This window comes from Fonsecaea multimorphosa (genome assembly GCF_000836435.1).
Source record: "Fonsecaea multimorphosa CBS 102226 unplaced genomic scaffold supercont1.16, whole genome shotgun sequence".
In the NCBI taxonomy this organism is placed as follows: domain Eukaryota; kingdom Fungi; phylum Ascomycota; class Eurotiomycetes; order Chaetothyriales; family Herpotrichiellaceae; genus Fonsecaea; species Fonsecaea multimorphosa.
Window position 1 is genome coordinate 479,648 of NW_015971650.1, and position 13,985 is coordinate 493,632.

General features: G+C 53.3%; 7 protein-coding genes across 7 annotated transcripts; 1 reads left to right on the forward strand and 6 right to left on the reverse strand.

The window, feature by feature from the left end:
* Positions 1 to 468: 468 nt before the first annotated feature.
* On the reverse strand, positions 469 to 714 carry Z520_07824 (uncharacterized protein; the record flags this gene model as incomplete). Its single annotated transcript, XM_016778321.1, has 1 exon — positions 469 to 714. One exon carries the CDS (start codon positions 712 to 714, stop codon positions 469 to 471), a length of 246 nt encoding a protein of 81 aa, XP_016630681.1.
* Positions 715 to 1,753: 1,039 nt separating this feature from the next.
* Positions 1,754 to 3,978, reverse strand: Z520_07825 (uncharacterized protein; the record flags this gene model as incomplete). The annotated part of the gene is made up of 2 exons (XM_016778322.1): positions 1,754 to 1,939; positions 1,993 to 3,978. 2 exons carry the CDS (start codon positions 3,976 to 3,978, stop codon positions 1,754 to 1,756), a joined length of 2,172 nt encoding a protein of 723 aa, XP_016630682.1.
* Positions 3,979 to 5,355: 1,377 nt separating this feature from the next.
* On the reverse strand, positions 5,356 to 6,432 carry Z520_07826 (uncharacterized protein; the record flags this gene model as incomplete). Its single annotated transcript, XM_016778323.1, has 4 exons — positions 5,356 to 5,819; positions 5,885 to 6,112; positions 6,194 to 6,266; positions 6,337 to 6,432. The coding sequence occupies 4 exons, from the start codon at positions 6,430 to 6,432 to the stop codon at positions 5,356 to 5,358; spliced, it is 861 nt and encodes a 286-aa protein (XP_016630683.1).
* Positions 6,433 to 6,993: 561 nt separating this feature from the next.
* Positions 6,994 to 8,429, reverse strand: Z520_07827 (uncharacterized protein; the record flags this gene model as incomplete). The annotated part of the gene is made up of 5 exons (XM_016778324.1): positions 6,994 to 7,022; positions 7,076 to 7,588; positions 7,685 to 7,762; positions 8,024 to 8,174; positions 8,358 to 8,429. The coding sequence occupies 5 exons, from the start codon at positions 8,427 to 8,429 to the stop codon at positions 6,994 to 6,996; spliced, it is 843 nt and encodes a 280-aa protein (XP_016630684.1).
* Positions 8,430 to 9,588: 1,159 nt separating this feature from the next.
* On the reverse strand, positions 9,589 to 11,036 carry Z520_07828 (uncharacterized protein; the record flags this gene model as incomplete). The annotated part of the gene is made up of 3 exons (XM_016778325.1): positions 9,589 to 9,836; positions 9,882 to 10,944; positions 11,004 to 11,036. The coding sequence occupies 3 exons, from the start codon at positions 11,034 to 11,036 to the stop codon at positions 9,589 to 9,591; spliced, it is 1,344 nt and encodes a 447-aa protein (XP_016630685.1).
* Positions 11,037 to 11,652: 616 nt separating this feature from the next.
* Z520_07829 (uncharacterized protein) lies at positions 11,653 to 12,297 on the forward strand (the record flags this gene model as incomplete). Its single annotated transcript, XM_016778326.1, has 1 exon — positions 11,653 to 12,297. One exon carries the CDS (start codon positions 11,653 to 11,655, stop codon positions 12,295 to 12,297), a length of 645 nt encoding a protein of 214 aa, XP_016630686.1.
* A 191-nt stretch (positions 12,298 to 12,488) lies between these two features.
* Z520_07830 (uncharacterized protein) lies at positions 12,489 to 13,713 on the reverse strand (the record flags this gene model as incomplete). Its single annotated transcript, XM_016778327.1, has 2 exons — positions 12,489 to 13,121; positions 13,198 to 13,713. 2 exons carry the CDS (start codon positions 13,711 to 13,713, stop codon positions 12,489 to 12,491), a joined length of 1,149 nt encoding a protein of 382 aa, XP_016630687.1.
* Positions 13,714 to 13,985: the final 272 nt, after the last annotated feature.

A 13,985-nucleotide genomic window follows, 5' to 3' on the forward strand; every position in this document is an offset into this window, starting at 1 on the left:
TTTGTTCGAGTTTGGCTGTGTCAAAAAGTTCGTTGCTAGGTAGTACTTAATACCAATCGCATATTTTTCTCAGACAAAACCTTGGTTCTTAGTGGTCTACTCGAATAGTCTTACAAGGAGAAGAAACTGTAAAGTTTAGGGGAAAACGATTGATTGTATTTTGCCTACCACTGCGACAAAAGCCATCGTACTGTCAAGCTTTTGTAAACAAACACCGAGGAAAAACCCAAAAAAAAAGAGGGAAGGGGGCCAGGGGGAGGGGGAGGGGGGAACACCATGATCTCACTTTCCATCACTTACCTTCACTTACCTTTGTGGTTTGCCTTTCGCCAACTTTTTGTTGTTGTCGAGGCCAGTAGTAGCCTGCTACTGCACCCGTGGCTGTTTGTCAGCTTCTGGCCGAACCGTCTCATCGCTCACCTATTTCCGCGACCTTCAAGCACCGATGGACCTTAGGGTTTCAATGAATCAGGGATCCCGGGAACTCTTGCGAGTAGAATAGTGATAGGGGCTGTCCGATTCGGAGATTGCGCCTCGTCGTCCATAGTTTCCGTTAGAGTCACGAACGGTGCCGCCATAAGTCCCATACTCGCCTTTCGCAGCTGCGGTCACAGCAGTCGCCAGGCGGTCATAGTCTTTGGATGTGTACTCGCGGGAAGAAGAGGAGCTAGAGCCAGAGGACGACCCGCCATAGTAGGAAGAACCGGAAGGCATTTTGTCAAAAGATGTGATGAAACCTAGGGTGGGTTTGAGTAGGTGGCGGTGAGTGAGAATGGTGATGGGGTTTCCCCTTTGAAGTTGAGAAGAGCACGAAAAAGTTTCCTGAGTTTCTCACCTCAAAGGTGAAAGTGTTGATTTGTGGTGTGAGTGTGGTATGGAGAGAAACACCAGAGACGGGAGAACGTCGAGGTATTTAAGGGCTTCAGAAGTCCAGTCCCACGGTAGGAGGCAGTATGGGACATACAAAGCGTCAATGCCTCTCAACAGAGCAGTGGCAGACAACGCCTCGTTCAAGTGCCTTGATATTCGCGGATCCAAGTGACAAAGCCAATGTCAGCGTAGAAAGGACCCGGTAGGATTCATTCATCCAACACTCTTTGTTGGCCTTCTCAAGCAGCGCTTAAGTCTTTGTAGTAGCAATCAAGCCTCAGAGGAGCAGCCATCTGCGGTAATTCACTCTTTGAAGTCCTCCTTTGTTCGACCGTAAAGAAGATTGTCGGTCCTGGTCTTCACAAGTCGGAAACAAAGATTGCGAATAGAGGCAACATTTGCTTACCGGTCGCTATCTGGTTGAGGCACTTCAGGCCCATATGGGCGTTGATCAAGAATCTCATCCGAGACAGTGCCTCTCCGAGTTCACCTACGACTTGGCAACCAGATTTCAGGCTCAGGGCAAGAGCTAAAGTCAGTATATAGTCGTATACCGTTAGCTGTGCTGTGGGCTGTACTCGGTACGGATGGCCATATTCTGGCAGAGCAACTGGGCGGAGACATGTGGACAGAATATCATGCATGTATCAGGAAGGAAAGTCGGCTCGCTGGTACAGAGAAAGGGTGCCAGAGGGAACAGATAGAGCATCAACACATATATTGTATCATGCATGCATGGGGCCATACTTGAATATTTCTCTCCTGGTACAGGTACAAAGTCTCAAAAGAATGATATATTGCGTGCCGATTATCCATTACCAACTCCCATTATCTTGTTCTGTACTAACACCGTCCGTTGTCCCACGACCATTGTTCTTATTCTTTACAACGTCCTTCGAACAATGTTTGCGTGCTTGTGCTTATGTCGTCCGAGGTGGCTGTGGTCTCGCTTCTTCAAGCCCGAGTCGATCTGATCAATAGGACCCTCGGCCGTAAAGGCAGACCATGCGTTGCAAAGATTGCTGACGCTGGCAGGAACGTCGACTGAAGGGAGGAGGTCGGTTCTCTCCTATAGAAGCAGTCAGCCATGAAGCTATAACAAAGAACCCGAGGATCACTTACCAGGATATTCATGTACAGACCGGCGCTCACATGCCATGCGATGTGGCAGTGGAAAGGCCACACGCCTGGGTTGACCGCGTCCAGTTGAAATGCCATGTATCCACCCGGTTGAAGCTGGACAACGTCCCTTCTCATCGGATTGGAAGGATTGACAACGCTACCGTCCCAACGGCCAGAGCCTTCGTTCAAGACATACATGTTGTGGCCGTGAATATGCATGGGGTGCACAAGGGGGCTGTCGTTGTTGACGACGATGGTAAAACTCGTGTTGCTGCCGAAGTTGTAGACATTCCACTCTTCGGGGAAACTGTCGTTACCAGCGATTGCGAGCGGCAGAATGGGGTCATTGTAGTCAGTGCGGAAAGTCGAGCCGTCCATGGCCCATAGGAAGTGTCCGGTGGCGTTGATCTCAAAATTGAGCCCAACCTGGACGGTCGTCATCGACTGAGGTGGCGTAATGGGGACATACGGGACAGTCTGGCTGAGTGGGTCAGTGGCACACGTCTGTGAAATGGGCCATGCCTGTGAGCTTGAGCTTGGTTCGGAAGTGGTGTTCGCGTTCTGATAGTAGACGATTCCGACACCTACGGGCTGTGTGGTGCCGCCACAACGTGCAGGGACTATGGATCTCATCCAGACCGCCGAGGTGGGCATCCCAGTCGCTTGAACGATCACGTCCGCACGCTGGCCAACTCCGAGGGTCACGACGTCCGTGGTGTATGGCTGAATGGGAACAAAGTCATATGCAATCACGGTAAGAGTATGGTTGTCGATGCTGAACAGCTGCGTAGCAGCAGCGCCAGCATTGATGAGCCGCAGACGATAAGATTCTCCGGAGGTGAATTGGAACTTGGAGACCCCAGCATTGGGCGTGCATGTCGAGTTGTCTTCCATTGAGGAGCAGTCGTAGAACCCTTTGCCATTGATAAGGGTGTTGTCTGCCATGGGCATAATCTTGGAGAGGTCTGTGCTCATAACATCTGCAACTAGGGTGGTGTACTCCTCATGGAAGTAATCTGACAAGATGACTGGTCCAAGATCCTGGTCATAGACAGCATTCTGGGGTCCGTGAATGATGATTGCACCAATGACACCGCCAGCATACTGTGCACTGTAGTGGGAATGATACCAAGAAGTGCCGTAAAGATCAGCATTGAACGTGTAAGTGAAGGTTTGTCCAGGAGCGATAGGGCATTGAGTGATTCCAGGCACACCGTCCTCAAAGGGGGTGCCTTGTTGTAACAATCCGTGCCAGTGGAGAGATGTGCCTTCCTCGGGGCCGGTAATGCTGTTTGTGACTGTGACTTGGATTGTATCGCCCCAGTTGGCTTCAATGGTAGGACCAGGGAACCCGCCATTCACATACAAGACCTCCAATTCGACCCCGTCCGGGGCCAGATAGCCTCGCGAGATCTCAAAGTTATATGAGCGAACAACACCGGTGACAGGGGCTGAAGTGTACGGGTTGGTGCCGCTTGCTGTTCGGTCTCCCCATGGCCACCCTCCCGCTGGAGCCACCGTGGAGTTGCATTGACCCGGTGCGTCTCCCACATACCTGTCGTATGTAGGTGCCCAAAGTGTGCCGAGCAGCGAGTTACCGTTGGTCTTGCTCTGAGGAAGCCCGTTGATCCCAAGAGAGCCGCTGTGCTTGGGGATGTCGGTGCTCGAGGCGCCCTCAGGGAATATGGCTGTTGACAACGACGATGGCAATTCGGCCGTCCCAACTATCTTTGCGCCAGAATACGAGACTCGAGAGGGCTGGCTAGCCTGGGCAGGTGTCGTCACCACCGCCTTAGTAGTGGTGACAGCCTTGCTAGGAGTGCTTGGACGTTCGGGCGATGGAACAACTGGCGCTGGAACAACTGGGGCTGGAACAACGGGTCGAGCAGGAACGACAGGAGCTGGAACAACTGGTGCTGGGACGACGGGTCGAGCGGGAGCTGGAGCGGCGGGTCGAGCGGGAATGCCTGCCGAGGCTTGAGGCATGGCCTGGAAGACGAGTGCCAACAACAGCACCAACCATGGTGAAGAGCGGGCCATTTTCCAGAGCGCTGACAGCAAAGAATAAGGAAGACGAGGTACCAAACGAATGGACGACGCTGACTTGCGTCCCTGTAGAAAAAGAATGGACGGCGCCAACGGCGCCAAGGATACCTCAAGAGCAGAGACAGAAAGCAACAATAGCAGGACTGAAAATGAGGAAGAACAGACCTAGTGTCGAAGGGCGACCAAGGCTTAAGAGATGTCGTCGCCTTCCTCGGCCGGTCAGCCTGCCTCGTGAAGCCGAAGCGACAACGGCGAAATTGTCAAGACGAGCTGGTGTCGAGGCTGGCCCCGCCGCAGTCCTTGGCCAGTCAACGTTGGCCCAGCCAGCCATACGGAGCCTTGTGGCGTCTTGTTCGCTTCTCAAAGGTGCCACAAGTGCGCTGGAGATCAAAGATGGGAACGGTCTGATGCGCGATCCTATCGGATTTGTTCAAGTCTGGCTAGCTAGCGAAGGGTCGAGATTCATCATTCATCATTCGAGACACAAATAGGCGAAGAAAGGGGGAACCGCCCGTCTTTGGTCAGACGCCCTGGTTTGACCTCAACCGCACCAGCCATGACGCCTCGACTGATTTCAGCTCCGCCTTCGTTGACGGCACAGATGATTGTTTCTCCATCTCGCAAGCAGCAGGAAAGTCCAATGGGGGGTCATCTGAGCTGCGTATCCGATCAGGACGGCATGTGCGCATCGGAGAGTTGATCATGGAGAGATGATCAAACGGCGAGCTTTACCTTCGATAGCTTGACAGTCGGATCAGTGTTCTAAAAAGCTTGGGAGAGCTTACCTCGACGACGAAATTGTCGACCAGCCGGATTCGGGCGAGATGGATGCTGCATCTGGTAAGGAGGCTCCTTGCGGCTCGTGTTGGCTCCTCTGTGGCGTAGTTGAGTTGCAGGGGAAGAAGTGAGAAAGAATTGGGCCGCCGCAGCAGAAGCTGAGCGAGAGGCGCGTCACCTGACACCGGTAGCCGGTCATCACGTGGCGTGGCCGGATTCAGGGGGAGGCGGCGAGGAGCGACGAGGAGCGACGAGGCGGCACGGGCCAATTTCCCCCTGCACCAAGGCTGAAGCCTCCAAACCCTCGCGGAAACAAACCAGACGCCAATGACATAAAGACGCGGAGCGTTGAGTGCCCAGACACCGAAACTCTCCTCAGTGATCACCACATGCAATAAAGTGAAGACGGCTTGGATGGCCATCTGAGTTGCGGGCCACCGCGTACCTGGTAAGTGTCCATCCACACCACCACTCCTCTACGAGATACTCGATATTACCTCGTACAGTACTAACTCGACATATCCCACGCCGATCAAACACTCACAGTTTACTCTCCTTTCCCTCACCCTTGAGCACAAAGTACCATTTGACGCCTAGCAGATTCGTCCATCCATCTCCGCAAAGACCCTCCTTGCTTACCACGTCCAACATCTTGTCGAGCCTCTCCCTGCCCTGGACCTCAATCGTGATGCTCTCCAATCCTTCAGGCATCCCGTCCACCCCCGGCACGAAGTTTAAGCGGGCGTTTGTAAAGACCAGCTCGCTCCCTTGTTTCCCCACCCCGAAATAGTCCTGCCACTGCTGAGCGGCGGCCTGGACGTCTGTTTGCCCCGGTGCTAGGCGGAGTGTTGCCCTGACCAGCTTCAGGTGTGCGCAACGCTTCATCCCAGCAGAATACCTTGCGTAGTCCGATCCGCAGGCGTGCCAGGGACTGAACGGGCTCTCCAGGGGAGTCGGATTCGTGGCCGAAGGGGCGTGAGAATCTAATTCTGGCATCATCCCCCCTTTGCCGCGTCAGCCTGATCAGCGGTTCGAGACATGGAATATTCCCAAAGCACTAATTACTCACCGGCAATCCCCTTCGGATGATACTGGATACACTCTACGTCGTCATGTGGGTGGTCGAAGATGACCTTAGCCAGGTTCTTCGACTCGATGTATTTCTTTCTCGATGCAGCATCCAATGTCTGCATGATGATCATGTACCCGCCATCGCCACGTTTCTCGAGCAGTCTGCCCACCGTCGTGTTGGGTTGGAAAGGAGAGCACACTTCAATAATGTCGCCGCCAACGGCCACTGTGGTTCAAAGGCATACGTCAGCCAGGTTTGGGGTCATCAAAAGCTGCAACGGACGCGTCCAGGACAAAGACATCGTACCGAGAAAGTTCTTAATACCCCATCGCGCCACTTGAGGGTCCACGAATACAATTTCCGTGTCGAGAACCCTTGTCTTGTATAATTTGTAAACAGGTGAGCTGCGATGTGTTGACGAGGGTTGGCAGGGACCGGTGTCAACCTACCAACAGATCTCGAGCCCGATCAAGGTCTTTTGCAATGAGAGCAATCTGTCTCAACCTAGTTGGGGCAGTAGAAGGGATGCGTGTTGCTGCCGCCATGGTTTACTCCCAGCTCTCAACGCCCTCTCTGCAAAGAGCGAAACGATCTCCCCGAAAAGACTGTCTGTCGGCCTGACTTTCGAGTTACTCCCAGATCCTTTTGCAATTTGATTTCGCATCCAAAGAGGAATTGAAAAGTGATGGCAAGTCTACCACCAGTCCAATGTCAGACTCTTGATGTCACCGAGTGCGCTTCAAGGTACGAGGTATTAAGCCGACCACCGCATCATGAACCTCGGCTAACCGATACAAGGCTACGAGGCTGGGGCTTTGTCCTGGCTCTGGTCTCCTCACGATCACAATTCACGGGAAACATGAGAGAGATGAGCCAGATTGAAATGTAACAGTGGGTCTGATATCGATGAAGACGTCGTTTGCTCCCGAAGCGCACTACGACTACTGGAGTGGTTATTTCTCGCTCCATCAGCACAGTTTCCAGTGGCAGTCACTGATCAAATCCACCTTCCTACTAGGTGGCTACAGCCCAATTAACTTGGACAGCAACTGCAGTATAGCGATTTTCTCCTGCACCCAATGGAGGGTCTTTCACCTCTCCTCTCTTCAGAGCTTTGACCGGTTCTTTGATTTTTCTGTGATCCCAAGTTAGCCTTCCTTCCCTCTTCTGCCCCTGTCAAAAACTTACCGAGCAACAACTTATTCTTCTCCGCGAACCTCTGCTTGGGGGCATCCTCGACAAACCTCTCAGCCAGGGCCTCAGAGGCGTCGTACACGGCCAGCATCCTATCCCTCCTCAGGGGCAAGTTCTGCAACCGCTTCATCTCCATCATGGACTTGCCGTCATTCACAGCAAGTTGCCCCTCGAGAAACTTGACGACATGATCGTGGAAGCCGCTGGTGGGGAAGATGCGGTTGATCAACCCCCACTGTTCGAGTTCCTGGGCGGTCAACTTGCGGCCGAACATGAGGAAGTCGTTGGCGCGATGGGCGCCGATCGAGTGGTAGAAGGCGGTCGCGGAACCGAATTCCGGAACCAGCCCCAGCGCGCTGAAGGGCACTTGTAGGTATGCCGTGTCGGCGGCCAGGACGATGTCGGCGATGCCCTCGAACCATGCGGCGCCGCCGCCGACAGCGGGACCGTTGAGCGCCAGCACGAGCACTTTCTTGTGGTCGATCATGGAGCGCAGGAGTTCGATGGCTTGTAGAAAGTGTGAGCAGGACACATCTCCCTCTTAGTCGGGTTCACCACCTGGGCGGCAGTGTGGTTGTGGTTTGGGACTAGATGTGATCTTACCGGTGCTAATACTGGCCATGAAATCAATCTTCTTCGCCGCAGGGTTGGGATGCTTGATATCCGGCCTCGAAGCGGAGGCTGCAAGATGCAATGATGGTTCAGCGTCAGCCCGGCATTCATGAGCAGTAGAGAGAGTCGGAGTAAATAGACAGACCAAACGACAAGCCCCCCATGACCTCGCCTGCAAAGAGAGCCGCAAGGTCAAAAATCAGAAACAAAACTGACTCAAAACAACATGAAAAACAAAAAAACAAAATCCCCTCTCTAAGGAAGAAAAGGACCCTCCTTGGTCACATCGGTAGACAATGAAACAGCGAAAGAGAATGGGAAGAAACGTACCTTTGACATCAGCGCCCGAGGAGAAGAACCTGCCCTCGCCGGTGAGGACAGTAAACACAGTGTCCGGGTGGTCGTTGAGCTCGCGCAGCGCCGAGACTGTGTCCAGGAGGAGGCTGCCGCCAAAGGCATTGAGGGATTTTGGTCGGTTGAACTGTCCGCCCGTAATTAATAAAAGTAAAAGCCCAGTGATATACAGAGAGAGAGAAAGAGAGAGAGGGTTGCAATACACGCTCTGTCGATACACCGGACAGGCCAGCAAGCATGTAGCGACCTCGAAGGTGAGAGAAGAGGGCTCGAAGAGAGTAAGGAGGACCGACGTACGCATAGTACATACCTTGATGATACCGATCTTGCCCTTGACCTCGTAGATGATGTCGTTGTATTTGTACTTGCTTGCGCTGGCCATGGTGTTTTGTTGGTGTTCGGGTGATAAAATAGATAATGTATGTAATGTATTCGAGATAGAGACGAGGGTAGCTGCTCAGTTGTATATCTAGATATATAGATAAATACTGTAGGGATAATGGGAGAAGTGGGCAGTGACAAGTGTAGAGAAGAACAAAAACAAACAGGCCACTAGAGGGGGCACACAGTACAATGTATGACAAGACAATGACGGCCTTGAGCTCAGATCATACACTGACGTCCCGACTATTGTACCTACTCGTCTCTCACCGAGTATGTATGTGATATAACCACAGCAGTAGTAGTATAGGACAGTAGTAGAGTCGAGTTGAGTAATACTGTATGAACACTTCTCCCACGGCAATGCTCGGTCTGGTCGGGTACAACCCCACAGTTGGAAAGAGGCTCCTAGGGCTTACTGAAACGACAGCCTCGGTTCGCGGAGCCTGGCCTCGTACGATCCTTTGTTGCTTACTCGGACTCATCCACTCAGACTCCGTTCGACTCGATGGACGCGGTCAGAGAGACTTCCCTACTCGGTGTAGGGTAAATCATCGCATTGTCCAGTTGCGCGTTGGTGTTTTGACCAGGGTCTGCGACCAGCTCTCCAGGGGCTGACCAAGCGAGATTAAGGCCAGGTTGAATATTAATGCATTGGGACCCTTTGCTGTGTTCAGACTTTTATGACAGTCGCTGTTGACCACCAATGGATAGGCGCAAGCATGGCCTATATTCGTCGTTGGGCCTCCTCCCTTGCTCTGACCCTCTGGCCTTTCATTCGCAAAAGGCCATGTCTCCAGTGTACTGATGGCGCCCTGGTCAGTGCATGACAGAAGGTATGACCGAGAAGTTTGGTGGCATAGTGGCCATGTTGCAGTTTGTCATTCTAGAATTGGTCTGAGGCCCTTCAAAGTCGCATTGGTTCTCTAAATTGTTGAAACCTTCCCCTAATCGAGCCAGCTCAAGGTAGGAGTTGCAGCCACATCCCACCTAGTAACGCGCAGTCAGGGAATTGACCCCAGAAGCCACACGGGGTAGCGAAGGCGCTTCGAAACATCTGGTTCTATCAGTGATGACGCGCAGTCCGGAATCTCTGAGGATCAATGCTCAGGTCGTCTCAATGTCGCTGCAACCACAGCTCCGGTAGGACTTCCGTGACCTTACCGATCACTGCTCGTCTGCTTCCACCGTTGCAGCAAGTAAAGTGCACCACCAACCAGGTGCAAGCTACCCGTCACCAATACTTGCAGACCGTCTCTCTGCAAGCTGGCTCTCTCTGCATATTCCAATGCTTCTTCAATGGAAGCTAAATATCTGGTGCTTGCATTGGGAAAAATCGATTTCCAGAGGCCGCAGTACTGTTTTGGAAGATCCGCCAGTAACTTGTCCGGAGGCTTCAGAGTCTTGTCTGGTTTCTGTCAGTACATAAATTGAAGGACGGCATGTTGCCTACCGGGTCGAATACTTCCGTCACGTCTTTCCTGGTACGTTGTAAACACCATCTCAGGTCCTCGTATATCGTTCCGCTCGACCGCACTCGCCAAGGCTCTCAACAACGACGGGCCATCTCGTTCTTCCGACATGTGAGAGAAGATAATCATGCATGGAGGACCAGGTTGACCATTGCGGTAAGAAGGAGCCGTGGCCATCTCAGCAAACCACTCCACCGCCTGCCCAATGCTCAATTCGTTGTGAGCTCCATCGAGAAACCAAGTACAACTGGCGGTTTTGATCACCTCAAATCGGCCTGGCCACGAGAAATTCTCAATACCCTGCTGGATGTCCTGCTCACTGAGCTTCTTTTGCTCAAACGGGCTCTTTCGGGAGAGAAAAGCGTTGACGAGAGCAATGGCCAGGGAACAATTGATACGTTGCACCTGCGCGGGCAAAGCGTTCGCATTGAGAGGCAGAGAAGGATTGACAGGGACTACCTCAAACTGAACACCTTTTTCAGCCGCCCGAGATCTCAGCACAGCTTCGACCGCGGGCTCCTGTGGAGCAGAGAAAGCAGGAGTCCCATGCTTGAAGATGCCAGCCTTGTGCCAGGCCACATCCTCGATACCGGGTCCCAGCTGCGCCAGATGGTCTAGTCCGATGGAAGTTATTCCCGTCACTACGGGCGCAGAAACAACGTTTGTAGCGTCATATTCGCCACCATGATGCGTCTCAGAGATGGCCGCTTGGGTTCCCTCCTGAGAAAAGGTGTGAATGGCTAGCAATGCAATCAATTGCAGATATCGAGGCTGTCTCTCGTCCTCTCCGTCCTGCTGAGAGAACAACCGGTCCCAAATCTCGAAAAAGTACTTGGTAAACAGATCTTCGGAGATGGGTTGCCCATTGATTTGGATCCGCTCCCGAATGCTTGTAAGATCAGGTGAGGTGTAGAGCCCTATTTTGTTGGGAAAGCCTGTTCTCTTGCCCCATTCTTGCAACAGAGATCGAGTGAAAGCACAGGTACTGCCTTTGCCTTTGGTGCCAGCAACGTGCACAATGTTCAAGGCTGCCACATCGACGTCCTTCCACATTTGTTAGAACGGGTATTTATGGGAGTTGAACACAAGCCTTCACGACGTACCTTGTAGCCTATCTTTTGCAGCCAATTCCTCATGCCTGCTATGCTCGGCGTCCCACGAAGGGACGAACGAGCTTCAACGCGTGGCTTATCGGTGGCATGAGGATTGGGAAAGGGGCCTACTGCATTTTGGGGCCGGGTTTTCCTTCTCCTAGAGTCGAGGAGTCTCAATGCATTCTGGTCTTCCTGAGTTCAGGTCCGCAGACGGCAGGGAATGGCGGCCTACCTCGTATGTTCTTTTGAGATGCGACCCTGTCGCTTTTTGAGGCATGCTGAGCGCTGAGGGTTACCGATCAAGCACCCGATGCACGCCTCTTCCTATCATCTGTCCATTATAGACTGTGAGACTCAATCTGGAGAGTTCGCTCCAAAAAGCAGCTTTCACTAGCCAGTGCAATGATTCTGGATGGATATGTGGCAGTGAAGTTGGACTGACACCGGGAGTTTGACGGAATGCAGCATTGTGCGTCGCCGTAGACAGTCCTACTGCAGATCATTTGATCTTTGACGCTGAGAAAAGTACGTCACTCGGTCACTCTGCAGTTGCACCGCGCGCCGTGTCTTCTCATACAGCATTTTCTCTGTCGATACACCCCAACTGCCTGCTCGAATACTCGCCCTGCGCACATAGACACCTTCGCCATTTGCCAAAATGTCTGAACCTATTCCGGAGGCCATCCCCACCTCCGCCGACCCCCGTTCCCACCGACCACTCAAACGCGCCCGCGGGGCCTACACATCCAACCCCAACGTCCGCGCAACTTCGCAGCAGGCTCATGAACTCGAGTCTCTCTTCCTAGACCCTTCACGCCCAGTCCAGCTACCTCCCGCATCCAGCGCTGTCAAGAAATCATTGCCCGCGCCTCCCGAAATCGTCGCCAACGTCCAAGGCTCGAGTGCAGGTGCGGGCTCCGGTGAGTTCCACGTGTACAAGGCCAGCAGGCGGAGAGAGTATGAGAGGTTGCGCGCCATGGACGAAGAGGCCAAGAAGGAGGAGGAGAACGAGAAGTGGGAACGAGAAGAACGGGAGAGGAGGGAGAAGGACGAGGAGAAGACTCGACGGAATCGGGAGCGCAGGAATAAGAGAAAGGGAAAAAAGGATAAAGAGAAACAGACGGATGGGGGTGTGAATGGAGCGAAGGACGCCGTTGAGAATGGAGAGGCGCAAGGTATTAAGCGGAAGGCCGGGGGGCTGCAGATACCACCAAAAGGGAGCCAGGAAGAGGAGCAAGGCTCGGACTTTGGTGTGGCGGAAGTGGTCAAAGAAACTGGGATCACGATTCATGATGATGATTAGGAAATCGCCGTCATGCGTCTGATAGATGGAATGAGGCTAGAAGGGCCGAGCCAGGAGAGCTCAGGCACGATCACGGAGGGTTGAACGCCAATAAGCCTACAAAGTCCGGGAAAGAATCGAAACTCTTCAAAATGCTGGCATATATCATGCAACGGACTCATTCTCATCGAGTCCCTTCGGGATTGGCGAGCTCAGACTTTCTTCTCCCTCGCAACAATCGCTCGATCGATTCCACTCCACCACCGCACCACCCTCTGGACAGCCCCCGGCATCACGCCCAGAAACGGCACACATTTGGCATAAAATGGCATGCGGATCACCCCGCCGTCACCTCTTTCCACCCACCGCACAATCTCCTTGGCTACGTCCTTGGCCTCCAACACCGGTCCGAAAAAGTGCGCGTAAAAGGGCACTCTTGTGATATCCGCAAATAGCTGTGTGGATAGTTGACCTGGCTCGACGAGGATGGTTTTCACCTTGTCAAAGACCGAGGGATCGGGGTGCGTGCGGAGTTCGTGGCACAGAGTGTTGTGGAGAGCTGAGACGGCAGCTTTCGATGCGCTGTAGTCGGCCAATTTGGCCGGCGCGAGGTGCGAGAGGATTGAGGAAATTGTTATTATATGGGCGCCCTGGGACGAGGTGAGAAGATGAGGCAGGACGGCAGAGAGGACGGTGAAGTGGCCGAGCGTGTTGGTTGTGATGGTTTTGGTGGCTTGTTGGGGAGATAGGGCTGATGTTGATGTATCTGAGGAAGCCGGAGAGGCCAGCGGAAGGCCGTTGATGGACGTTGCTGCGTTGTTGACCAGGATTGTCGGTGGCCCAAGCTGATTGATATCTATCGTTAGCCCCCTGAACGAGTAAAAAACAGAAATAGAATGAAAAGCACCGGTCCAAACCTACCTCATCAACAACTCTGTCCACCGCTTTCTTTACTTCTTCCGCATTACTCACATCCACCACCTCCCAGACCAGATCCCAGCGCTCCATCTCCTCTTGCGCCTCCTCATCCGGCGGCAGGACGTCCAAGACGGCCACTTTGGCGCCTTTTCTCAGCACCATCTCGGCCAGCACTCTGCCCAACCCCTGCGCGCCGCCCGTGATGACCACGACCTCGTTGTCCTCCGCCCAGTTGACCTTTCTGTGCCTGCCGTACGTGAGGCGGTGGTTGAGCCAGATGGCCAACTCCACAATCGCCAAAAACGCCGTGTAGTACAGCGTGTAGTACGCGAGGGGCTCCCGGTGCTTGTGCACGGCGGCCAGGCACAGGTAGAAGACCAGCGTGATCCACGGGTGGAAGACCGAGTTGGCCAGGATCAGTAGGAGCAGGTCCAGCGTGATGTGGCGGGCCCATGATGGGCTGGGTTGCTGAGGCTGCTGCTTCGGGGTTGGACGGGGTTTTGATGGCTTCAACACCATGATTCTCCTCGTCCCTCGCTACCCTTCCTTTGCTTTTTCTCTTTTTTTTTTCTGACCTTTTGGTCCTTGTTTCCCCTTAGCCTCGTCACAGAGCCTTCAATATCCTGAAGATCCCGGACGCTTTCTTCAAGGATGTTTGTGATTCGACTTCCTGAGTGTGACCGAGGAGAACTGCGGGTTCTCGAATGATTGACGCTGCAATAATAGACTGGAGCCGGCCAGGGAGAGAACAAACAATCTCAGGTGCAATCAGGCATACACGATCAAGAAGA